General features: G+C 40.7%; 1 protein-coding gene across 1 annotated transcript in view; it reads right to left on the reverse strand.

Annotated features, from left to right (window-relative positions):
• The window catches only part of CD109 (CD109 molecule), a 66,405-nt gene extending 42,218 nt beyond the window's left edge, over positions 1-24,187 (reverse strand). The window contains exons 1-5 of the mRNA XM_053938837.1: positions 24,024-24,187; positions 23,527-23,687; positions 9,471-9,499; positions 5,706-5,936; positions 5,447-5,572 (exon numbers count right to left, since the gene is read on the reverse strand). Coding sequence (XP_053794812.1) covers positions 5,447-5,572; positions 5,706-5,936; positions 9,471-9,499; positions 23,527-23,687; positions 24,024-24,100 — 624 coding nt within the window. The 5' untranslated portion in view covers positions 24,101-24,187. The remainder of the gene's footprint in view (positions 1-5,446; positions 5,573-5,705; positions 5,937-9,470; positions 9,500-23,526; positions 23,688-24,023) is intronic.
• Positions 24,188-26,989: the final 2,802 nt, after the last annotated feature.

A 26,989-nucleotide genomic window follows, 5' to 3' on the forward strand; every position in this document is an offset into this window, starting at 1 on the left:
GCAGAATCAGCTATTTTCACAACATTTGTGCAACTCATAATATTTGCAACGCAAAATGCTACAGCACTGACATGCCTAAATCAGTCCACAATCAGATTCCTATCAGGTAGTCTTAGGAACATGTATTTTAGGGACATGTCCTGCAGTGAATTCATCTCACACCTTGTTCTCTGTACAGCTTTTATTTCCAATACTAAGTATATATGTGACCCTTGCCATAAAGCAAATCCTGAACAAAATGTTACCCCAGACAGCACAGTTAAAAAGTATCTCCCTTGAATATAAAATATTGTTTCCCATCATCTTAGAAGTAAAAATAAAATTTTTAAAAAGTACAATTAGAAATTAAGATAACTGTAAGTAGTAGAAAACAGAGCTCACAGTGAGACAAGTACTCCTGGCTGCACCTTCTCTAAAATGACAAGCTTTGTGACACAAATCAAGCCATGCTTCATAGTTCAGAGAAAGGCAAAGACTTGGTCATCTTGAGGATGTGAATACCAAACCAGATTTTCCACTAACACATTTTTTAGCCAAGCTGGTCTGAAGGAGGACAAGTAACAGCACTTCAACCACTCAATCATTTTAGTTCATTAGGGCAAGGCTGTCTCTCTGGCAGATATTGTTCAAATATACTGAAGTGGAAGTTGTTAAACCAGTTTCCAGGAATAGTAGCTTTTGAGACAAGCAGTTAGTCAGTCATGCACAACCCAAGAGAGATGTTTAGGGGTTTTCTTTAAGATAAGAAAACAACACCATGCCTATTCCATTTTTTTCCAGAGCTGCTTCATTCTAGTACAAGTTTTGTCTTCCATGCCTTCTCCTGCTTCTTAACTACACTCACCCTTCCAGACTAACAACATTTTGCTCTAAATCAGCATTTCTTAAACTGCAGAACACCTACTGCATTCTGTGCCAATCACCCAGAGTAAGAAAACAGTGCCAAAAAGAGATCCATAGAAGTGTTCTGGGATGATGAGGATGAGCCTTTCTGCAGGGAAGCCTTAGATGCTGTGAATCCTGACATCCAAGAATCCCTAACAACTGCAGTCTCGATTCTTCTCTGCTGTGATGAACTGTCCTGTTTTAATTCATTGGGTCTGATCCAATGAAAGTGAGGTCACAGGAGCCATTCCCCAGAGATTTATTTTTCTTCTCTGGCAACTGAAAGTTCCTGAAACTAATCTGGTTGGGGTCAATTTTCTTACTTGTTTCTGACATTGACTAGCATTACTGTTAGAGCATGGGGAAAGACTCTGGGTGTGGTCCAGGGCTTTGCCCTGGAAAAGCACAGCGCTGGCACCAGCTGCATTCCTGGGGCTACCTCATTGTCTCACAGGCCCTGTCAGAAGCACAGGCAATAAAACAGATTTCTGTCTAGACAGAACTAACAGAAGCACTTCATGATCACTTCCATGCTTTGTTTTCACATGCAAAAAACAAACCCCAAAATGAAATTCTGTTCAAATTCAATAGTGCAGTCTCCAGAAACTAGTCAGAGTCCCACCAGTGTCACCACTATTTACACCAGCAGATAGTTGAATATCTGTGCACATTTGCAAACTACTAAATACTCAGGAAATGCCTAAGGCTTTATGTACAGCCTGATTTTAAAGAAGTGTGGCACAGTTTTTAAGCAATTTTATATACAACATTAAACTTAACACATCAAACGTGAAATCTATAAATGACCTAGCACAAAACATGACAGAAGTCGCTGTAGATACACTGCAACATATATTAAACTTCAAAAGCTAAAAAATTCAACATGTAAAGTATATAATCATTCCCACTTGATTCTGAAAGTTTGCTTAACAGCTGAAGCTTTAAAAAAGTGTAATACTCTTAAAAATATTTTGGAAATCCCTTGTTGCACCTGAAACATTACTACTCTTCAGTATTTGATCACAAATTTATACATAACAACTTCCATAAATTATATTACAAAATGCTGTTTAACTAGAAACAACTTCTGGTTGGAGGTGCATGCTACAAAAACTCAGCAACTACAAGTCTTTCAGCAACAGGAAATATAAGATATCCAACTAAAACACAAGGTAGAGACTTGGAAACCAGACTGTAATTACTCTGTCTTGAGTTTTCCTGGAACAGCTGTACTAACACCTGAACTTTTATTAAAAATACTACAGGATGTTTAAGAGCAGCAAGCAGCCAAAACCTGATTTAAAAAAGGATTCAGAGGAAGCACTTCCAAAAAATCAAGACTCAGTACACTTGGAAACAGATCTGTAATCATGAGAAAGGAAACGTTATTTAACAATTCTTTAAAGACGAGGGAAACTGAGAAAGAAAGGCTGGCTATTTAACTAGAAAGCCCAGGTCATGGCACCAGGACAACTAAGACATGCAGAGATCAGTCTGGGATTGCCATATGAAGATGCTCCTAAAGTCTCAACAGATCCATGAGCTGGCTGGATGCCATGCAGAGCCAGAGCTGGCAGTACTAATTAAGGACAGACATATCTATTAAAAATCCCAGTCATATACTAAGTCTTCCTTAGCAGTAAATCTAAGTTCTCAGTGACACACCTCTCTTACCAGGAAGAGACTGGTGAATCTATGCAACTTTATATATGACACAATAAAACCTACACCTTCCTTGAACAGCAGAACTGCTCCAGAACAGAGAGTAATAAGATCCAGCTAATAGCTAGGAATATCCACTAGGAGTGATCCAGTCACTCACTAGCTTTCCTAAACACCCACTAAATCTCCACTGTATCACCAACACAGAGACCCCTACACAATTCAATGTTCAAACTGAATCCCATCCCACATGATCTTGTATTTCACAGCATAAACTCCCTTGCAACCAAGAGAATAGAGTTTCCCATTAGAAAAGTTCTTTTCCTTTATTCTGCAAGGTGTTTGGCAGGTTTCAATAATCCAATGGTTGACACACTTTCAGAAAAATAAGTCTGTGAGAAAACACACTAGACAGACCTAATCTAATAGTGTGAATATTGCAATAGTCACTTATTGTATCTTGCATATGACACCCTGATCCAATGAAGATGCTGTGTAGGCACATGTTGTAGAAATAATGCATATTGCTTTGTTATTATATTCAACATGGAATTTGAAAATTAAAGCAGAGCAGGTGTAAACAAAAAAGGGCCTGAAAGTAAACATAAGTATTTCTGTGTGGGACTTGGGGTTGCTGTTCTATTCCCAAAGGATAAGCACTGTAAGAGTCGCCTTTCTTTTCTGGACACCAAGGTCTAAAACTTTTTTTCTTTTCTTTTTTTTTTTTTTTTTAAGTATAATATACACTTCTTTTTCTCCTCTATTTTAATTTTCAATTCAAAGAGTTTAAATGCCAAAAGGACCCATTTTAGCCTGATCTCCTTTTAACACAAGTTTGGTACCTTTGTATTCAACTACTCCAGCAATCTGTGTTGTTAGAATGCATCTTCCAAAAAGGCAACCATGAAATAATAGAGAACACCCAGGGAACTGCATCAACCAGGGCAGCAAGGAGTGACAATGTGTCTTGAGCTCACACCTAAGGCTTTTTTAACTATCAGTTCTCAATGGAATGTACTGAGAATTTGTCCAGACCCATTTGATCCCATCTATATTTTCAGTATTCACAACAACTGCCAGTGCTGTGGGCTGCAGTTCAGTTATGATGTCTCAGTCATTTTGAAATCACTCTTTACCTCCTTTACCTGATGCCCTTTAGCTATATGTTGAAATAGACAGAAACAAAACGTTCTCTATTTACTTTCTCCTTGTTACTCATGACTTGAGAGGCATTCTCACTCTGACGTATATTTTCCAAGATCATTAACCTTCTGTGGCATGGCTAAAATTTAGAATACCATCAACTACACTCTACTAAGGTTTCACGTCACTTGTCTCACAGCTGTTTCATTAGCCCAGATGAATTTATAAGGCATTTTTCTTTAAACTTTACAATTTTTTTTTCTCTTTGGTTTTATTTCAGGAGGGAGTGGCACTCATTCAGATCCTGAAAACAGCTGCCACAACTCCTTCATCAATTATCTCCTAATTTCAGCATTACTCAAGCCTTTGCAGAAAGCCCAAGCGACATTTCACAAACACTTTTTCGCTTGGCATGTGAGCTGTTGAAGGAGTCCACCACTGCCACCAGCCTTTGTTTCTGTGTCTAAGCCACACTTTCCCAACTGCTGAAAGGCACCTACAGTAGCTGTGAGTGGGGATGGCTTCTCAGCTGGATCACTGAACTGGTGTGGAGCAAGAAAAACACACAGATGCTTTTCAGTTTGGGTCACTTTCCCACTGCACTTTAGATCTCAGCCTGACTACAGCTGCTTCAGCGGGACTGAGAGGGCACTGAACAGCAGGCAGGGGCTGGGAAGGAGTGGCAGAGCACAGGGAGGAGCACAGGAACAACTTCATACATTTTTCCCATCACAGACAACAGCGACAACTCCACACCCATATGACAAAGTGTTTGAAAAATCCAGTCCTGACACTCACTTGAGCACCACCCTCACATGCCTAAGCCTATTGAAATCTATCAAACATATAACTGGTACTGGTAAATGTTGCTCCCAAGTAATACATGATCACGTGAGTTTTTCTCCTTTCTACCCATCATCTCCCTCATTATTTAACATTAAGCAGTCCTGTTTATACTTGCTAAAAGTCTCTGAACAGCCACTGCAAGCCAAATAGGAAAGGCAGTTCCCAAATTATAGGTATTAAAAAGCAGGCTGAATAACCCTGACACACAGAGTTTTAAACAGCTAAACCTCCAGCTATTTTTGAAACATGTTCCATGGTGTATGAGGACTGTAACAGCTTGAAACATTGGCCTGAGAGAACTACTACCAATAGCAACATGCAACACAGACTCTTCCAGTTTTGTTTTGCAATAGTCCTGTATTACTAGTCATCCTTTCTATTTTACAACGTTATTTTTTCCTTAGTAACTCATCATTCACTGTGAGTTGCTGAAACACGCCTAAAACTAGGCAAAGATCTGTAAATAGTCTTGGTTCCTCAACCCTTGAGATACTGACTGGCTGCACAGCATGGTACAACAAACTCCTGTGTATCTGCTTGCAAAATAAACATAAGGGCATTTCACTTAAAAAGGAAAAAACTCTACTCCGTGAGATCTTTTCTTTTATATTAGTATTACAACACCTCACTTTTTTAATACTATTTTTATTCTGGAATCAAAACACAGACCTTAGAATAAAGTATGTATGCGGGTTTTTGTATTCTTCCCTACAAAACCACACACTATAGAAAATCTTGCCAGGTTTGCATATTATCTTTGCATAGTATCTTGCCCAGTATTTCACATGAGGGAAAGATTTCCTCATCTCATGATCCATGTTTATAACTGGTTTCAGCAACGTAAACACAATTTTATACACATTAGCAGAAGAAATCAATCTCTCTGTGATTTGGCAATGTTAATACTCACGTTCACTTCCACCTCTATGGACCAGTCTCCTAGTGGAGGGTTCACTGATAACTGAAATTTTTTGGAAACTACACCCAAGTCACCCTCCTCCATCAACCACTGCTGAATCAATTTCTTCCGAGGATCCTAGGAGAAAAGTCAAGCTGCATGTTAAATTGAGTGGCCTTGCTAGCAAGATTATGCAGCATTTAATACCATCTGTATTTGTCAGAAGTTTGGAACATGTGACACAAGGTAACATCTAACTGTGGATACTTACTCGGATATACACATTCAGAGACACTTTGTAAGGTTTAAGATCAGGATAGACAGTGACAATCCGGAAGAGCACATCCTGTCCTGGTTTATACGTGGATTTATCAGTCTGGATGAACACAGAGGTGCTCTTTGACATGTACATCAGGCTGGTACGGTTAGAGAAGATGGGCTGGCCATCAGCACGGCCCTCCACCAGTAAATCATAATTCCCAGAGGCACTGTTCAGAGGCAGCTTAAAAAGAAATTGTGACACTCTGTTAGGTATCCAAAACATTCTTGAAGACACTATTATTTCAAAAACATTTGACATAAAGAACTAATATATACCTGAACTTGTCAACTTACGTAAATTCTCAAAAAGACAAAGGGAATTTTATTCATGACTTTACTGTGTTATTTCAACAGCTACCAGAAAAGGTCTTATCAGAAGCAGCTTTTCAGCACATTTCCATCTGATTTTAGATAGTAGTCAGGTTTTCAAGAATATAAGTATCTATGCATTCATATGCAATTCACAGTCTTATACATACATAGATTGTCCTCTCTTTTTTAAATTATTTAGAAATTTCTTTGGTTTGATATAATGGGCTAATATTTTTCTTCATCACTTTTTGCAATGAAATTTTCCAAAAATAAAATATCTGAAGAAGGTGCATGTAAGCAAGATGAGCAGGACAGTAGGAGAACTTGTTTTCTTACAGTCTTTAGCTTTATGTCCTATGGGGTAGAAAAATCAAATACAGAATTTGTTTTTCATAAGGTGAGGTACTGCTTTTCAATAGCAACCTCGCTGATTTTGTCTCATCTCACTTTCATGATTAATAATTACAGCACATACTGTGACTCATTTAGAAAGTAAAATAATTATTCTTCCAAAATATTAAGAAATAAAGGAACATAAATTTTACATGGCTAACTTTTTTTGGATAGACATTGAAGGCTCCTGCTGGCAGAAGAGAGAGATATCACTGGCAAGGAAATTTAGACCACATAAGGTCAGAGTAATCACGTACAGATTTCTTCTCTCTCTCTCTCTCTCTCTGTGTCTTTCCAGTGCACAGAGGAAATCTAGAGCTCATAATTCAGATGCATCACTTCATTTCCTAAAGTTAGCTGGGAAGAATCCCAGTCACAGGGGTTGAAAGGCTTAAAGCAGAAATGCTGCAGCACACCAGAATTTGACTTGAGCAGAGCCTTCACAGACAACCACTGAGCCCACAGACATCCCAGCCCAGATGCTGGCTTCTGTACCACCAGGAGAAGTCTCTTTGAGGAAGGGGAAGGGTTTCAACACAGCACACAGCTCATTCCAACAAGCAGCCCTGCTGAATAGCTTAATCACATGTTCATGTTTCTGTTTGGAGTTGAAACTGTAAATCTGGAGTAAAACGTCTGAAGTTAAGACAACTAAAGGCAGGCTTGTGTTTTTCAGCATAACATATGGAAATGAAGCACTCCTCTTGCAGTGTAATGAGAATTACAGCTGTTAACTCACCAGGAACAGCACTTCAAAAGTATCCTACCAAGTGCTATAAAGAAAGGCTGTACTGCTGTCAAAGCTCATTTTAACAGTGCACACTGAGGTAACAGGGATTCACAATCATGGGAAAATGTCACTGGGTGACAAATGAGGCAGATGCAAATGTCTGTAGAGAATACATTAACTTCTCTGTGTGTTTACCTATAAAGAGGAATCAGCTACAATTCCATCCCTCTCTGTTGACTTTCTGGTTTTAAAAACAAGCCAGGAAAAAAAAAATCAAGTGGGAAAAATAAAAAAGGTTCTTTTTCACCTCTAAGCAGGCCTATGATGAATGGGAAGAAGACATCCCCCCTTTAAATCTGGATTTATAGAATTAAATTTTAGATGCAAAGTTCCACACTGAAAAGGATTTTGCATTTTCTCCATCTGCAGGTTTTTGTACACATATTGCCAAGAACATATGATTCACATATTTCAACACTCTCCAAATTCCATGCCAAGTATTCTGCAATATCTTAAATAAGAGGAACAGCTTTAGCTACTGCATCTGTCAAATACTACCTTATTATTACCTCAAACATTTATTTAGGAATATTACTGTATCTTAAAGAAACTGTAATCCCTAAAAAGCAGATAGGATTCACTACAAGAAGTCCAGGACACATTATAATCATTCAGAATCAAAATGGGGGGAAATAGCCTGCTTTTGTTTCATCATTGAAGTGAACTGTACTCTTTACAGCATTATTTTGCTCCAAACACTGTCTTCAATTTCTTCTTTAAAAATGTAAATCTTCTATAAATACCATTTAGAGACTTCATCTATTTCCCTGTATCCCTTTCCTACCACAAATAATGATAGATACCATGGGTTTCTCCCTAGATTTTTATACTTGTTGTATTTCGAAAGATCTTTCCTTCCCAAAACATGGTGACATAACTGCCTTTCTTGACATAAAGGTCAGAGACAATGAGGTTTGCCTTGTCATGGCAGTGTATTAGGACAGCTGAGGTGCAACATAACCCACCTTCTGTTTCACACATCTATGCCACCACAAACTGCACTAACAGAGTATTTCCACAACTGCTACAGTAATAGTGACTACCTCAGCCCCACCAACTCCTTCTCTAAAGGGTTGTTTTTCAACCCAAATATGAGCAAGGCAGCTTTTAACACTAAGTAGCAGGAACTTGCTGTGAAAATATTTTATCTTGGTCAAAACATCCCAAATGAATGGTATTACTATCCCCATTTTGGCAGTCCTAATACAAGAGAGAAAAAGGCCATCTCACGTACTTCTGACTACACCAACCACCATCACAAGTACCTCAGACAAAGCTGCTACTGTTTCCTCTGGAAAAGATGAGGCTGAATCCAGAAACTCCTTACTCACCTTCTGCTACCAGCAAATTACGCTTCGGACAAAACCTAAGTCTACTGTGGCTACACAAATGAATAGAAAATCTTGCAGCTAAAAAATGAGTCAGTTTTCATCACTTCAGATAGCAGTGAGAGAGGGAGGAAAACACCCTTCATTGTTTTAGGTGCTTGAACATTTTAAGACCTGGCCAGATTATACTGAGGAACTTGTTAATTTTTTTTTATAAACAGAATTTTCTACTTTTGCTAATGTATAGTTCATACAGATGCATTTTAACCTAGTAATCTGCATAATGTTAAGCTGTTCATTGTCACTGATTATCCATCGATCAAATACTTCCAGATTATTTAATCAGAGACAGTTTATTTTCGATCAGAATTTAAACCCACCAGATTAAGGGATACCCAGACTTATGGATGAATTTGGTAAAACTTTTTTCCTGATATAAATACATAATTCTTTAGATTGGGTTTTCAAGATGAATATCCAGGACCATAAATGCAGCCCTTACAAAGATTGCATATAAATATCTTTTTTTTTTGGTATTTCTCAATTGTTGCTTTACACAATTTTTCAGCTGTAATTAGCCTTCATGGTGTGTCTAAAATACAGATGTAGGAATCAGCCAGTAAAAAAAGACACAAATCAAACTTTTGAGTTCAAGTTCTATGATAGTTTGTGCTGATGCTGGTAATCAGCTCCTGAGTCCTGTAATTACTTCCAACAAGCTGCAGAACATTTGATCTGAAAAACCCTTGATTTATTGGTCAGTAAATACACTCATCTGATACTGTGAAAACAACTGGGATCACATGCAAAATACATCGTCAACAGCAATGGGTGGTAAGTTACAGGCAGTCAACATTTTCTGAGCAAGAAGGGAAGAAAAAAAAATACTTACTACTGGAAGAACAAGAGTCCCAAAGGTACCTGAACAAAAAAGAAGAAATATCACACTGTAAGAAATCTGTGAGATTAACTACCAAACACTTACCAAAACATCAACATTATAGTAGTGCTGCTCCCCTTACGTGGTTGATGGAAGATGTGAAATACCTTTTGCAGTGCTGCAAAAGTATGAACGCCAACCTAGAGCAACATTACTTCTCTGTTTGGTGGGGGCTGTTGTCCACGTTCTCCGCTTAAACATTTTTCTTTACGTTCAGAGAGACTGAAACACTTTTGCGATCCATTCAGCCCTCTATGCCAACCAATAGAGGTTTCCATTGATTCTGCAGCCCAGATAAAAACTAAAATTTTTGAAACCATGCACAGGATTTATCACTCTTAATCAAAGGAGCACCCAGAATTAACGTCACGGAATTATGTCACCATGGGAAAAAGTAACTAACATATCAATATATTTGGGTTAATATAACTTATTGCTTTAACTATTTTAGATAATGTAGCCTCAAATATTTTTAGAATCCAAATAAATATCCTGTTAAACTCCTGGATATCATTAAATCATGAAGCCATTAGTGTCACAGCTCTTATCTTAATTACATCCTGAATTATAGAATAGGACAGAACAGAATAGAACAGAACAGAACATTCCAGTTGGAAGGGACCTGATCACTTCAGGGCTCACCAAAAATTAAAGCATGTTATTAACAGCATTGTCCAAAATCCTCTTAAACACTGACAGGTTTCAGACATCAATCACATCTCTGGGAAACCTGTTCCAGTGGTGGACCACCCCTCCAGTAAAGAATTGCTTCCTAATGTCCAGTCTGAAGCTCCCCTGCTACATCTTTCAAGCATTCCCACACCTCATACCACTGGAATCGAGGCAGAAGAGATCCCACCTCTGTTGTCTCCCCTTGCCCTCCTCAGAAAGTTGTAGATAGCAATGGGAGTGCCCCTCAGGCAGACTAAAGAAACCAAATGCCTTTAGCTGTTGCTCACAGGACATTCCTTTGAGCCCTGTCGCCAGTTCTGTTGCCCCCCTCTAGATGCCCTGAAGGACCTTCTAAAACTGTAGGGCCCAGAAATGCACAGAGTACTCAGAGGTGAGCACCAAGGCTGAATGCAGTGGGATAATCACCTCTCCTGATCAGCTGGTGATGCTGTGCTGGATGCACCCTCAAGTATGTCGTTCCCCCCTTTTGGCTGCCAAGGCACACTGCTGACTCGTATTTGCTTCTGCTGATTCTATTCAGTTAGACCTTTTTGCATCTCCTAAAAAGCCACGGGTTTATACCTATCTTTTACTCAACTGTTTCATAGAGTAAGAAAAAAAAAATCTATTTATTTATGTCCTTCTTGATCCTGGACCTAAAGGCATTGCTTCTAAGATAAAGCAATCACTCGACCTCTGAACTTCAATAAATGTTAGTTTTAGAAGTCAATGAATTCTTTCCTTTGACAATGGCAATCAGAAGGAATCTCAGTGAACTGAATACAGGTTGTCCTGACTGCTTCCAGAGCACTAAAAGAAAAATGCTACCCAGTATGTACCATCTATTCAAATTATAAACTGGGTTAAACCAAATTACTCACATCCCACAAATTAAGTCTGTGGGTAGCACATTCCAGTACTTCATTGTGGTATTCAAAACCTTAACAGGCATAGGCAGTACTGGGCCTAAGGAACATAAGTCTTTCCACAACGTATTTATGTTGCTGTTAAACCTACGTTTTTTTTTCATATCATCTCTCTCTCCACTTGAGAAGCATCTCATGCAGTCATTAACTCTGAGCAACCCCATTGGCCTTTGAGGTTTTCCACACTGGAGAAAGACTGGCAAAATACTGTCTGGCAAAATACTTCTCTCAGTAGCCAGTGGAGAGGACAAACTGCCCCAATTCACAGTGGCAGGGAGCCCTCACACTTGGCCAAGCTTGCCTGGCACACAGGAGAGGCATTAGAAGTCCTGCAGAGTACCTGATCCATAGGCAATGTAAACACCTCGAGATGCACTGATAGATTTATTCCCAACATCTACCCAAACAACCCCATGCTCAAACAATTGTACTGAGACATAATTTTAGCTAAAGGAAACTTATGTCTTCTTAACTCAGGACAGAGTGAGTTACTGCTAAGTAGGAAGAATTTTTCTTAGGCATTGTATTTCACTGTAAAGGGAGCAAGATGCATGGTAAATAACGACAGAGATGGTACAAAGTTACCTCTTGAAATTTCTCTCACTCATACACTAAAACCCTAACCCTTCTCTTGTTTCTTTCCCTCTCTGAAATAAGGCTGTGCTAAAGCTGGGGTCTGTACAACCAAAACCCCTAACACCAGAGGAAAAAAAAAACTAACTTTGTCACTGCTGATAATTGGTTATTAACAAGGAATAGAAACCATTTACCTCATGTGCCTGAGCAGATATGCACATGGTTGTTCTGCAATGCTAGCTTTAATCTAATCCAAACAGCAAATTACAGCAATGGCTACAGGAGTGACTTCATTACACTGGGAGACACAAATCAGGTATTTGTACCATAGTCCACACCACATGGTTTCTATTTCCATCTTTGTCCCTCCAGTGCAAACATTGGTACCTACACACCCCAAGGGCAGAGCAATGAAGGGAACTGCTGCACATAGTCCTGTGCAGCACCTACCAGCTTGCAAAGCAACCTTAACAGGGCAGGCACTTCAAAGCTTTCTCATCAGGGCAGTGCCTGCTTGCCTCCACCTGTTTCGAGAACTAGTGGCATGCAAAAAACCAGAAATCTTATGGCAGGGTTTCTTTCCTGTTCCCAAGTCTGGAAGATCTAACATCAGGTCTGAGCTAGGTAAAAATGTAATGCAGATGGGGAAAGACTTGGGGAGGAGGGAGATTTATATCACAGTTGCATTTGTGCAACTCAGAAAGGATTTACCTTCTGAGGCAGTGCTAGGGAGCCACAGCCTCCCTGGGTGCTGTAATAAAGCCCAGAGCACTGTCTAATTCCCAGCCAGTGAGAATCATAAAAGAGGCTCCAGGGCATGAGGTAATCTTCCAATTTATGTCACTATGTAATTACTTTGCCATGAATCGAGCAGCCTGGGCAGATCTAAAATTCTTAAGCATTGCAGTGGATTCTCCTGTCATGCAAGATTTTCCCATGTTCTGAGAGACTATCAAGCTGCAGTCAATTCCCTGGAGCTCTGCTCAACTATGCCTAGGGATGACTTTGGACGTGCTCAAGCAAGAGCTACGGGCAAAACATTTCCTTTACGCCAATGCTGCATAGCGGAAATTCACGAATTTTTCTGCTCACTTGATGAATTAAAGTTATATTTAATCATACAGCAATTTCAGGCTCATAAGGAATTAACATGGTCCAACAGCTAGCACATATCACTGCTCTGCTGCAAGCCCTCCTATCGTGTAGCTGACTTTTACCCACATGCAGCATGTAAAGCTCCCATGAGATCAGTCAAGTCTGGCATCCACTGTCCCCAGAAATGGCAACAGTCTTCTGTCCTCTTCAACACATCTCTGCAAAGAATCCCTTCAGTTATGAAATGCACGTAGCTAACTCCAGGCAAAAGCAGCAGGTTTAGAAAGGAGCCCAGAACAGCTCAGCCACCAACACCAAGCACTGCAGACCACAAAACACTTCCTCCTGACTCATTCCATCTGCTCTCCACAGCAGCAGCCACCAGCACAACTGCAGTGGTTCTTAGCAGGGAACAACCAGGCAAGAGCACGGGCCCCTGCTACCACAAGACATTAGTTAGGGAACACTGCCAGCTGGGCATCATGACTTTGTTTTAGGGGGAAACATGAAAAATTCAGTGGACTGTTACAGACTAATCTTCAAGAAAGTTAAAAAACAAACTACCAAAAATCCCAACAGAAGTCACATGAGCCTTCAAGGAAAAAAACTCTCTCCTTGTCATTTGCAAAACTGTTTCTTTTACAGAATTTCTGAGGCTTGTACTGTATTCATTCAATAACTAATGCACTGAGAAAATACATGGAAATACAGTGGAAACAAATGCCACTGCTCTGCCCACTCCTCAGAATCCCAGTCATTTAGGACTGTCACGTAGAAGAGGAATTGAAGACAGTGTGGGAGTGACATGTCAGCAGTATATTAAAGTATTTTTCTACCCTGCCATTTTTTTTCAGTCTAATAGTATTATTATCAATAAAGCAAATATTAAAAATTCTATGTAAACACATGCATGGTTTTTTTTTTTAGACTTATGGAGAACAGCACAAATAGTGGCATCTTAAATTCTTCAACTGCCTGGGCTTGACCCAGACCCAGAAACTTATGCTACCCCTTCTTGAGATGACACCACTAGGACTAGTCATAAATGTTTCAGCTTCCACCCCTAAAAAAGGACAGAGGTTCTAGAAAAATGACTATATGGCTTAGGACAGTGAACTAGAGCTTGTGCCAGTATGTATCAGTAAAGCAGCACTTCAGTCTCTTATTTACATAAAGTCAGCACTGACTGTGTATTTTAGCTTATGTGGCAGCTATTGCTACAGATTTTCTCATTTCAACTTTTCTACCTATGTCCTCAATCTTTCTTAGTAATGTGTGAGAACAGAAAAATAAAACTGGAATCACTTCAGATTGATTTACTGAAATTATGCCACATCTTTGCTCTGGCAGCTGTGTTCATATATCCATGCTTAGGAAATGTTTACTGAAAAACTTTTTTTTTTTTGCGAACGGAATGGCAAATGGAGTTCTTTTCTACTGCTGAATCAATTTCAAAAACTCACATCATGTAAATAAAAATTAGTGTTCTTCAATGTCCTTCCAGATTCTTATTCCTGTCCAATATATATATTATTTTTGTGTTAAAAAAAAAAAAAAAAAAAAAAAAAAACAAACCAGTATTACCAAGGCCTAAGCTGTCCAGGAAGAGAAAAACACTTATTCTTCAAAGAAGACCTGCAAATCTGTTGACTTCACAGTTTGCTTTAATTATGCTCTACTCCTCATCTATCATGCTAAAGCTATCACCCCAATTAGCACTGTTCATTTACACAAATAGCCCAAAATACAGAGTTTAAGCCACGGCTGTTAAGTTTTGGCTCAGTTTGGCACAGATGATAGGAGGAGGGGCAATACAGCACTCAAACACACAACAGGGACTGCCAGGGGACGTCAGCATTCGGGCTGATATCCAAAGGCAAATGAGGCCAGCAGGCCTGTAGCAAAGGAGTATAACTTGCTCCAAAAAGCCTCCTAGACCCTGTCTGCCAGCACTACGTACACTTCCCTCCACAGCCACTTCCTACCCTCCACCCCTTACCCTTTTCAGTTGTTTTTGCAAACCTGAAGGCTAAAAGCACTCAGAAATTATAAACGGGGAGAGAGAGGCAAGGTAGCAGTGCTGCCTATGGAGAAAGATGTAGGGGGACAGGAGGAATAATCCAAACCAGACCACGTTTATCACCTAAGGGCCTGGTCAAGAGACAGGGCATCACAGCCCTGGAGGACAGAAGGCAGAATGCACAGATGTTTTTGTGATTAAAGCTTTGTTTTATCAAACTCTGCAGTTGCTAGCAAGTTCTAGCTTCAGTCTGCAATGGGAAGTGTAGAGAGTGTGGCACCCCCTGCTTGTCCCCTCTACTGATTCAGCCATTCTTCCCCTGTCAGCACTGTCAGATCTACCCTTGGGGAAAACCACCATCTCCCACCCTCTCAGACCAACAGATTCTGCTGATGGCTGGGCACCTCTTCCCTTGCCCTGCTGTGGTAAGTACATTCCCTGCCACATCCATGATCCCTTCCCCAAGCAAGTAGCAAGTTTTCCTGCTGACTGGCCCTTTTTAGACTTAAAGCATAATTCACAAATGTAATTCTTCACTCAGTCTTCTAAAGCCAACCAACCAGTTCCATGGATTATACTATTATTACCACTTTCAGCTGAGTAATCAGAGACCAGCCAGTTGCAAGAACACAGTACTCAGAAAACACTCTCTGGTTTATCTAAGACACTGCACGCTAGGTAGGAAAACAGAACAGCTTCATATTTCCAAAACTAAATAATCTTTTTAATCAGAGATCTTCTGAGAGCTATCCAGGCACTATCACTGCTTAAAGTCAAGCACAGCCTCTTTTCAACCTTTTCCTGCGACAAACCGAAGAGCCTTCCATGGACTTCTTGTCATGCACATGACATTACCACTGCTACCATACCGTAACAACTCTACTGCCATTAATTATAAATTTACAGCTGTTACGAAGGCAATTTTTGAATACTACACAGGAAACTTCCTTGAGATCAGATCCAGTCTGTGAAACTATACGGACAATTCAGAACAATCTCAAACTTCAGCCTTTTACACAATTAAATGCAAAATACACTTCATCCCCTCGGTGACTATGTATAAACACACATCTCCACATGCTGCTTTCAAGGCACTATTGGCCACCATTACTATCTATTCTGATGTCCATGAAATAAACACAGAGAAAGTCACTAACAAGGCGATTAAAAGCAGCTGCAGAGTTTATTCCAAGTTATAACACAGGAAAATCACATTAGGACAAAATATGGCTAAGCCTGTACGTGTCAGACATTTGGCAGTATTAACACTATCCTCATCACATCAATTGCTGTAACTGGAGCACAATTTCAAAGTCAAGTCACTTCTCAGACCCATTCACTGCAAATAACACATTCCGAATCTACTGAAATTTCTGCTTAAAGGGAGTAAAAGAAGAACGTGTGTTCTCATAATGGTTTGCATTTTTTGGAACACATTCAAAGTTTGTGATGACAAAGCCACATAATTTTTCTGAGGCAACAGAATTGTTTGAATATATAAAAACAGTACCAGAGACTTCCTTCATCAGTAAATAAAGGCAATATAAATCCCTAACCATACAAAGTAAGAACACAGACCTCACAGCTATACCTCCAGGAAGCTGAAGATGTGGTCTGTCACTAGAACCATGTTTTCTATGCACATACTTCTTTGGGCTGCAGTGAATGTAGGTGAACCAGCATCATCCCTTGACACTTGCTCTTCAGTCTCTGCTGACAGGATCTCAACTCTGCCTTCACAAACAGGTAGTCATGGATAGCACAGCATGGAGACCAGCAACACCACCAGTGCTGAGTCATAAAGGTCTCATGAAAGAGAAGTCACCTCTGTATGACTGGAAACTCATGAATTTCCCAACTGCTTGCTGCCTCCGCAAGTATTTCTCTATATCAGTACTTCAGCTTGGATCTCCTAACTAGACACCACTAAGGACATCACCTTAAGACTCATCTACTGTCAGCTCCCACCCTTTTGTCTTTAAAGCTACTTTTCATGTACCTAATAGTACATCACAGGTGTATAGCACACTTCTCCTGATACTTCACACCAGTTTCTCCCATCTCTCCTCAGACACTTTCCAGAATGTAGAAGAGACTCCCAGGGTCAAACCCAAGTCTGTCTGGCCCAAGATCCCATCTGCAGCAACAGTCAAGGACAGACATCTGAAAAGTGTCAAAAGTGAACAGGTACACAGTGACCCTTCCTTGGGTTCTCTTCCCAACCTATGCAATCTGTATGTCTGTATATTGGGCCAATCCTCCATGGACTTCTGTCTTGTAAATTTGTGCCATCATGTTTTCCATCCACAAAACTGGGACATGGAGTTCCACAATTTATTTTCATCTCGTGTGAAGGCCCATCTTCTTCTGTCAGGTTTGAACTCGTCTCCTGAGAGATCTCAAATCCTTCAGTCTGCTCTCACTGGCATTTCTCCAGTTGGTTCACAGGCTCCATGATGAGTGCCAAAAATCAAGCACAGCATTCCCCAGGATGCCCAATTAGGCTGTGAAAATTACTAGAATACTTTCTCATAGCTTGCAGAAAATACTTCTGTGTATACCTCTGAGTACAATGTTCACCTTCTTTTTTGAGCACTACAGTATTACTTACAAGCCTTCACCTTTTGTTACCTTCAAACCATTACCCCACCCCCCATACACATGCCCCTCTTTCTGCAGGACTGCATCACCTTGCTCCCCATCCAATAAACACATGTTCTTCTATTCATCAACAAATGCACTAGTTCTAGTGAACCACACTCCAGTTTTTCCCCTGATCGTTGCCAAAATGTGTTCAAAATCTAATCCTTTCTCCCAGTATCCTTACCACCCCTTCACTAATCTAATAAACGTTCTCCAATTTTCATTCATGTCAATCATACTGAACACTACAGTTTCAGAGCAAGTCATTTCCAGTTTGAGAGTGAACCACTTAGACTTACTTGATGAACACTATTTTTCATCCAGCTACAAACATATTAAATGAGAATTTCATGCTGTCCCTGCTTCCCCAGCTGGCTTGTCAAAGTGCCATGACAGACTATCAGAAGCCTTAGTAAAATCAAAATATGACAACATCTTGCTTCTTCTCCACCTACAAACCCTTGCCAACCCATGGTGCAACACACTTTCTTTGCAGGTTTTTCAATCTTCCAGAACCTCTCTGTTCACTCATGTTCTCAAAACTTCACTAACAGATTTTACATTATTTCAGTCAATTCCCTAAATATTCTACAGGCAATTTTATCAAGCCTAAACACTTGACCAAAGTACTCTTTAAACTGTTCTTCCCCTTTTGTACTCTTAATTCTTACGCCTTTTCCATGTCAGTCAGTTGATCTTCTTAGTGAAGACTAAACACTTACTGCATCTCAGCATCATTAATCATCAGAGTAGCAACCCACAGAAGTAGCAACCCTTCTCATCAGGGTAGCAAGCCACATCCTTTGCTAGATTTCTTGCTACCAATATGTCATTTAAAAAACCCTGCCTTACTATCCTTCACATACTTTCCTACTGATGGTTTGGCCTTACCAGTTTTGTTCTTCATTACCCATGCTACTTCTTTAAGTTCCTTTGTCATCTGATTTGATTTACAGTTTCTACATACAGTTCTCCTTCTTTCTCTTGTTTTTTTGGCCGGTTTAGATCATGTTTAGTTACTTCATTTCTTACCTCTCTGCTCTGTTAATGTGCACTTATCCTTTTAGTATGAATCCCTCAGGAATTTTCACCCTTTGCTTCCCTTCTTGTTTCTGATAGCATGTTACTTACCAATTCCTGTTTGTTTCCATCACTTCTTTTTTCCCTAATTCACAACCTTTAATTTCTTTTTCTCTCTCCTCCCTTTCCTAAAAGCTCCAAAGCCCCTCCAGTTCACAGTAGCAACAGGGAACTGCACACTGGGACATGTAATATTCCCTCATCTGTATGAGTTGCCCCACTGTCTGCATTTCTGGCTTATCCCACCCTTCTGAAGATACTGTGAAACAGTCTGGAGTGCTCAATCTGCCACACCCTCCCTGGCTGGATATGGACAGAGAACATGGTGACCAGAAAAACCTCATGTACAAAACACATAAGCCTTGAGTCACAGAAGGACTCCTTCCCTCAAATCTCAAACAGCAGGCAAACAATTAAAAAAAAAGCTTAAATACTGGATAGGATGGCTACTCTTATTTTTCTGCAAACAACTTAATGGGTCTGTTAGCAGGATGGATTCAACAACAGGCACAGAAACCTGCTGGGTTTTGTTCTTTTATGTTTTTGGGCTTGTTTGGCTTTTTTATCTACTCCAGCTATATGAAAGCCCATAGAAGAGCACCTTCTTCTCTACTATATCAGTCATCTCTGGGTCCAGCCCCAACACCTCCTTCCCAAAAACTTTTCCTTCATTCTGATTTTGCATAGGTTATGTGCATGTGCTGACTATTCAACAACTTATTTTTCATTGGGCACAGCTACATATACTTTTGGATATGGAGGTTATGGATGCAAAATCACTGCTGCAACTCCTGCTCTCTCACTGTTTGGCTTTTTAGGCACTGATGAAAAATCAGGCAGAAAGGAGATGTTCCACTAAACTGCCAGCAAAACCTTTCACCCCACAGATTTTCAGCACAGACAGCACAGTCACCAATAACTCAGTCATCTTATCCTGACATAAGGTACAGAGGCAACTCAAGGTTAATAACAGGGACTGAGGGGTTTAGGCCATTCATTCCCACTTAGGTGTTACTTTACAACTTACTATTCCTAGTGTTTCTCACTGGTTCTTATACTTACGTGGTCAGAATCATATTATTAAGTATGTAAAACAAGCCTTCTGGTAAAAGGAGATTTTCCATTGTCTCTCTGGAGGATCACTACATGTCTGAGCTTGACAAACATTCTCACAAAATATCATGCTTCATAAATCCTAGCTGAGTATTTAGCACGCTCTAGCTCAGTAACCTCTGCTAACAAGTAAGTGTACTCCTCTCTGGAAATACAGAAAAGCAGCATAAAATAATTAATTAAACATGTACAAGCCATTTACAAACTATGCACGTTACTGCAAACCAAATTCTCCAGTAAGTTCATATAATTCTCACTCACTATGCCTTAAATACATTATGTTGTACCTTACATAGCAAAAGTTTTAACTAATGAATCTTACTCTTTAGAATTAAAAACATTCATGCTGTTGGGCAGATTATGACACCTCATTACATATAGAAGCTTTTATGACAACCAATTTTTTTTTTCCAACTTACATGCTTCTTGTTCTTTCCAAATCATTCTAGCACCAACACAGAAAATACTTTTCAGAACATCTCGCAATTAAGGTTTCTCATACTCTAACACACAGAGCAATGTCTGGGTAGAAAACCCTGTAAGAGAACACCTCCTGCCAATTCATACTACATCTTTATTATCAATGACTGGATGACTATGCATGGCAAGAGTCACCCTTCACTGCAATCACTAAAGAACAAGTTATTCGTGCAGGGAATTCAACTTGTTCATCTGGTATTCCCATAACTTCTTTTTTTTGCTGTTGTTGACACAGAACACCCAACAGCTCCAATTGCACACAAGGCACCTTCTGCAGCCATTTTCAGTCAGGGTGAGGATCTTTTGATACTGCATCTCCACAGAAAGTGTGTCAAGGCTTGGTACAGCTCACAAAAACAGCTTTAGTTAGTGCTTTGTGTCTTCCTGGCATCTGCTCTAGGCAATGGAAACCTATTCTCTCCTTGTGACGCATTGTATTTTTTTTGGGTTGTGCTTGCACACACAAAGTTTACCTTTAGCAGCAATCTCACCCTTGCAAATATTCAGCTGGTTTTTTTTTCCACTATATTAAATGCAATTAACTTAATTTCTGCACCAAAATATTGCTCCTAAACAATATCTGTTCCTATACAGTATATTTAGATTCCGGAATATTGTGCCAAGCTCAAAATATCTTTAAATTCATGTGCATGCACACTTTCTCCTTCACTCCAAATACCCACTGGCCACTTATTAATATTTATTTTCCCTTAGTTATATAAACAGCACAATAATGATGGGAACCAACCTCTACTGCTGAACTATTTCTCTAACAGACAATTGCTCAAGAATCACTCAGATATCAAAATTCCACTAAGAATAGTAAATGTTTTATCAACCATCAGAGGGCAAACTCTCTCTTTCTTATATAAAGCAAGAATTATATTATAGAAATTTTTAAAAACCATGCCTCTAATGCAATAAGATCCTCTCATGGAGCTAACTCAGAAACTTAGACCACTACATGTATCATATTGAGCTGCTGCTAGAGAATCAGGCTAAATCGTTCATTTAAGGAAATTGCAGAAGCATTTGACAGGTACGTAATACCTTTTACACTGAGGTACTTGAATGAACTTGGCAGATTAAACATCCCTAATAAAAACTGTATCCTCAGCCTGTCCTATGTCTCCAGCATCCAATTTCCAACTCAGTTTCATCAGCACAAACGTTTCAACAAGGGAACCAAGGGACCTGTCTGCCTAAAAAAACATTCAAACAAAAAAAAAAAACTTTATTTTTCAGTCAGATCAGTTTCTCAGAGCAGTTAATCCCCTGCTTTTGCTGTCACCATGCAAGGAAAACTACAGAGCATAATTGAGCCAGCTTAGGCAACAGTGCTACTGAATGTGCAGTCTAACCAAGGCAGGTATTCAGTGACAGATAAACCAGCATTTTCTGGGCACTAATGTATGCAGCAATTATGTAATTTAAACAAGATTTTGTATGCCTGGAGATATGCTTGGGTTTTTTACTTCAACTGCAACAGCTGGTTTGATAAAACCACCACCAGTTCTCCTTCAGTCACAGACTAAACTCAGCTGTATCAATACCACTTCATATTTTATCTTAAGATTGTTGTTTTCTTCAATGACAATTTTAATGATTTATGTTTTATTCTGACAAGCTGTGTTTGCTTCTCTCTGACAACTTGCCTTCTGAGTCAGAACTGATCCACACATGTATTTTTTGGATACGTGTCTTCAAGACTACATCCTCTTTTACAGGACAGTTCCCTTACTCCTGGCCCTTAACAGTTTTGCTTACATATTTGTTCACAGAAAACAAATGACTAACAGATTGTGTAACCTGACTAGAAAAAAATTGATAGCCACACACTAAATGTTAAGAATTTTGCAAGACGAAATACACAGTTTGCTCAGCACCTTTTTATTTTCATTTATCAAGTAAAAAAAGCATAGAAAATTTAAAGATATATTTAAAAGAGTGGAAAATATTAGAAGTTAGTAATTCACTACAGCATTTGTCCTTTTTTCTCACTGTACCCAGTCTGATACAGTGCCATACCTGTTCCTGATAACCCACCGTTCACTCTGATTTCAGCAGCTCCCAGTGTCAAGCTTTATTCTGTGTGCTCAGAAGATAGAGACAGCCATATATTTGCACAAGCTTGGAATTACCAGTTGTTTGTCTGGCTTTTCATGTTGAGAAGGACAAAAACAGACAGGTTGAAACTCATGCAAGGCTCATGGAACTCTATGTTAAAGCAGAACAGAAGCAGGAAATAAAAGACAGCACAGTTAGAAGAAGAAAAGAAGAAGACAATTTATTTTCTTTTTAAAACTTTGGATTTCAAAAGAAAACAACAAAAGCTAGCTGGTTTCGGTTTGTTTTGGTTCTATATCAAAATTTTTTAATCTGTTCAAATGCACTCCATCACACTCAAAGCCTCAATCTTCTCTACAGGCTGTGAAGGCTTTGAAATGAAGGTGTGATGCTTCCAATTAGGCATCTACATTAACTCTAAGACATAAACAGAAGAATTACACAAGTAATAGAGAAAGAGCATTATAGCAGGTTAGATTTTTCAGTACCTCACGCTACCCTCAGACTCTCTACTTTTAATAAATAAAAAGCTGGAGTTTAGATGTTATTTCTATCACCTCATAGTAACAGCAGTGTGAAAGCTGGACTGTCCATGAAAAATATTTTCTTTCTCATGAGGACAAATCTCAGGTAGGATATCTCTATGCTTCTGTTGCCAGGTGACCTTTCTAAAAAGGAACATTGGCCAGGATATCTCAGCTCTTCGAACTCCCACCACATCCACTACCCCTGCCTGGTGACATCAGTCTCTTCTCACATTTACTTATCTTCATTCCCCAAACTCTCCACAATTCAGTTCCCGATCCTTAAAAATTCTTGTTTCTTCAAATGCACAGAGTTTCCAAGTGTCTGACACAGCCATCTCCACTTTCCTATGGTCCTCAGGCCATTACATTCTTCGGGCATGAAGAAGCAGCTCCAGTTGGTGCATTACCTTGTTTGTTCTAGTCCTTCCTTCCAGTTTCCCACCTTGCACCTTAACAAGCTACCAGTAAGCAACTTTTCCACTACTTCTACAGTGGCCCCACTACATGGACCAGAGTACTTCTTGGCATCTCAGAAATCCCACATCCATGACACTTTGCTACTATTTGATTATTTTCAGAGTTTATAGACAGTTAGCACACCCATGCAATCACTCGTATCTAGCTGAGTTGCCCAACTCCAAACAGAGCTAGCAGTGTACACGACTATTTTCCCACAGCGACTCCTACTTGGTAAAAAAAATGTCCTATTTTAGTACCATTTAGAAGCTGTGATATTTTGGGAGGAACAAAATATTCCTATGAGAAGGCAAGCTGAAATACTTCCAAACCAAGTCCATTCTTTTTCTTACCTTTCTCAAAGACCATTTCCCTGCTCAAGATGGTCTCATTATCTCTGATCACTTCTCCCTTTACGGTGACCTGTGCTGGGCTGTCCGGCAGCAGAGCTACCCCAACAGTCAAGTTTGCTCCGGGCCTGATGTTCCAGGGAGCTGCCACGAGGAACGTAGGTCTGGGAAGTCCAAACGGGCAGAGGGAGAAAGGGCAGGGAGTGAAACACACTCTCATAAAAAGAGTAACCGCGTCCACATAAAGACATACACCACGCGCTGCCAAGCCCTTCAGCTGCTCTCCGCTGCGGAGGCTGGAGGTGATGCTCACCCCCCGGCTGCAGCGGGTGCGCAGGTCGGGGCGCGGGCAGCGCTGCTCTGCCCGCTCCGTCTGCTCTGACCGGCTGCCAGGCGAGCGCCCGGGAGCCCCGGGAAGCGCTGCCCGCGCAGCCCCCGTGCCAGGCGGGAGGGAAGGAAGAAGAGGTGCCCCGCGCCCCGCCCGTCCCAGCCCCACGTACCCGGCCGCCGCGGAGCTGCAGAGGAGGAGGACGAGGAGGAGGAGGAAGAAGCGGACATCGCCGCGGGACCGCGCCATGGCTCTCCGTGCGCGCTGCCCGGTGAGTCCGCCGCTGTGCGCAGGGCGGGGGCCGGGGCTGTGGCCGGGCGGGAGGCGCCTTGGCGGGCGGGGGAGGGAAGGGAGAGGCCGCAGCTGCCCCAGCGCCAGGCACGCTCCGCCGGCGGCAGCCGCACGGGCACCCGCGGGGCGTTCCCGGGGCCGGCCCGGGGTGGGCGGCCCGGCGGCAACACACATCTGTCTACACAGAGACACCCACGGGTGTCTCACCTCCCCTCAGCCATCGCTCCCACAGCCTGCGGCTGATGCAGCTGGGAAACGGGTGGCATTCTCAGAAGCCAACACCACACAAAAGCAGCATCGAAAGCAATGTTTTCTGCCTGCAGTGCCGAGCTGAGTAGCGGCTCGTTGTGGAGAGCTGCTCGGTTATCGACTTGGAGAGACTCGAAGAGCTCGCAGAGGCGCGCTGGCCTGGGGCTCGGGCTCGGTTCTGGGTCTGAACAGGGAGAATGATGCTGGCAAAAATTCAAGGAGCCTCGTAGCTACTTAAATGTGAACCGATTGGTAATGCAGCTCTGGCTGGACTGTCCTCTGTGCTCAGTATTTGCAAAATAAGGTCGTACCTACTTATAAATCTTAACCTACCTTCAGAGTTCAAAAAGTGCACTGAAGCAGCTTGGGTAAGATTCTGTTCCTTTAGCATGTTCATTTTAACTGTGTAGACTAGACACATCTAATGTTTGATTTGTCCAAATTCTTTCATTGCAAGACAAGTCTAATACATTTAGAAATTATACCCAATTCTTGATGTGTGCCTCTTCAGAAGTGCTGGAATGGCATCCTTTGCATTGTGGTACACAGCCAAATGCTGTGTATCAGCTATAGTCCTAAACTATAGGAGCATATAGAAAACTAAACTATAACATTAGCATATAGCTAAACTATAGCATATAGCATATAGAAGCATTGCACTATGTTCTTATGAAAATCAGGTATGAATAGTAATGTGCATTAAACACTGCTGTAATTGTATGCCAGGCAGTCATGCAGTCTTTTCACATCTTTTACGTTTGCTTTTCTACGTTTTCATACTCTGCTGATTCTTTTTGGAGCACCGGTCCTTGTTGTGACAGAAGAGAGGGTGCCATCTCTGTAGGCTAGGGAAGGGGTGATAGTACAACAACCACCTGATGCTTGCAAAGTCAGTCCTGGCAGCTCCTGACCTGCAAAAGGTGCATGATAAGGCAAAGTTTGAGAGATGTTTGCTCTTGGTTTTAGTAACTCCTTGTTACATGTGAGAAACAGCCAGGGAAGATGAACAGTCACTGCCACTCCTTTTCTTGAAGACTGGGGGAAAGTGTTTACAAGTAGCACTGCATCCCAAGAACCCCAGCCTCAGATGGCAAAGCTACGCATAGTACACATGTCTCCATTCCCTGGCACTGAGCCAAACTGGCACTGCACCATACCTATCAATACTAATCAGCTCTCTCAGTCTCCCAGACAAGGTGGTCACACCCCAAATTCCTATCAGGTATAGTCCATGCTAACCCCCAAACTGCACCACAAATTGTTCAAGAGAACACCACAGCCAGGGCAAAACCATGCCAAGGTCAACTTGAGGGTACAGACAATCAATTTCCAGTCCCAAGAACATTTGCTGGCACTGTTTGATTCATTAGCGTGAATGAGCCCAAAAGTTCATTAGTGAAAATGCTTGCAAATGTCGCAGATTCTGCCCAGTTGTGCGACAATATTGTAGACTCCCATCTTCCCTTTTTTCTCCTAGGGGCTTGTTAGTTTAAGATATTTTGGTATATGTATTTGATCTCTTCTTCTACAAAAATGCCAATAAAGGAATTCTACAGCAGAAAGTAAGAGAATAAATGGATTGTCATATTAGGGATCCTTCTGTCCTGAATAGATTTAGAACAGATAAGAAATGGAAAACCAGAAATGGTTACATTCCATTCTATAACAACATACAAGTTCCATTTCTTACACACTTATCCAAGCACTCAGAGATGTTTTTATCATTTAATTTCCAAACAGGATATACTACACTGTAGGTAACATGTAGAAGATTTTCATGGTTAAACATTTAGAAATCAAGTGTGGTATGTAAGGATTCAGTAAGCTCCCAGTTAGCAGAAAACTTGAACACATTTATGTTTATGTATGAAAATATGCCCATTCAGACATAATTTCAAGAGTTGTGTCTTACCTGCATCTAATCACGGTCTTGATTTTCAACAGTGCTCTGCAGCTGAAAATTTTCATTGCAATATACGCTGTGGTTTCCCTGAAACGCAACTTCAAATCCTACATTCTTTTATCAAATGTGGTCCTTCTTTGATGCCCAGATGCTGACTACTGTACCTGAACAGGGAGCAGTTTTACTGTGTGATGTCTCCCTCTCCCATTCTCCATTCAGCACCTCCCAGCTCTGCAATCCACAGCCCTCCAAACCCTACTCTGCAGCCTGTGCTGTATAGTGCTCTCTGGAGAGAGGTTTACAACTATTGCAGCTCATTTCAGTGGCCCTGTTTGCAACACAGCCCCACAGCCCCAGAAGTGAGTATCAGTATAAATAGATAAGAAACTATGGAGCGTGGGCAGATAAGAAACAGAGACAACTTTCAGCCCTATAGCCAGTGACTGCCTATAACTCATGTATCTCAAGCCTGCTCTGCACATTTCTCTGCACACAAAGAATAAAAATGGTTTACGAGTAATTGGAAAATGAGTACAGTTAGAGAGAATTGAGCTAAACTAGTATACCATTCATGCTCACTAAGTTATTTGTTCAGTTGGACTTGACTTGGGTTTCAGGTAAGTATAACTGATCACACAACCCTACCACTTGTAGTAGTACTGTTACATTTCCCAGCACTCTGTTGATCTTTCATT

Source organism: Vidua chalybeata, chromosome 3 (assembly GCF_026979565.1).
Source record: "Vidua chalybeata isolate OUT-0048 chromosome 3, bVidCha1 merged haplotype, whole genome shotgun sequence".
NCBI classification, from domain to species: domain Eukaryota; kingdom Metazoa; phylum Chordata; class Aves; order Passeriformes; family Viduidae; genus Vidua; species Vidua chalybeata.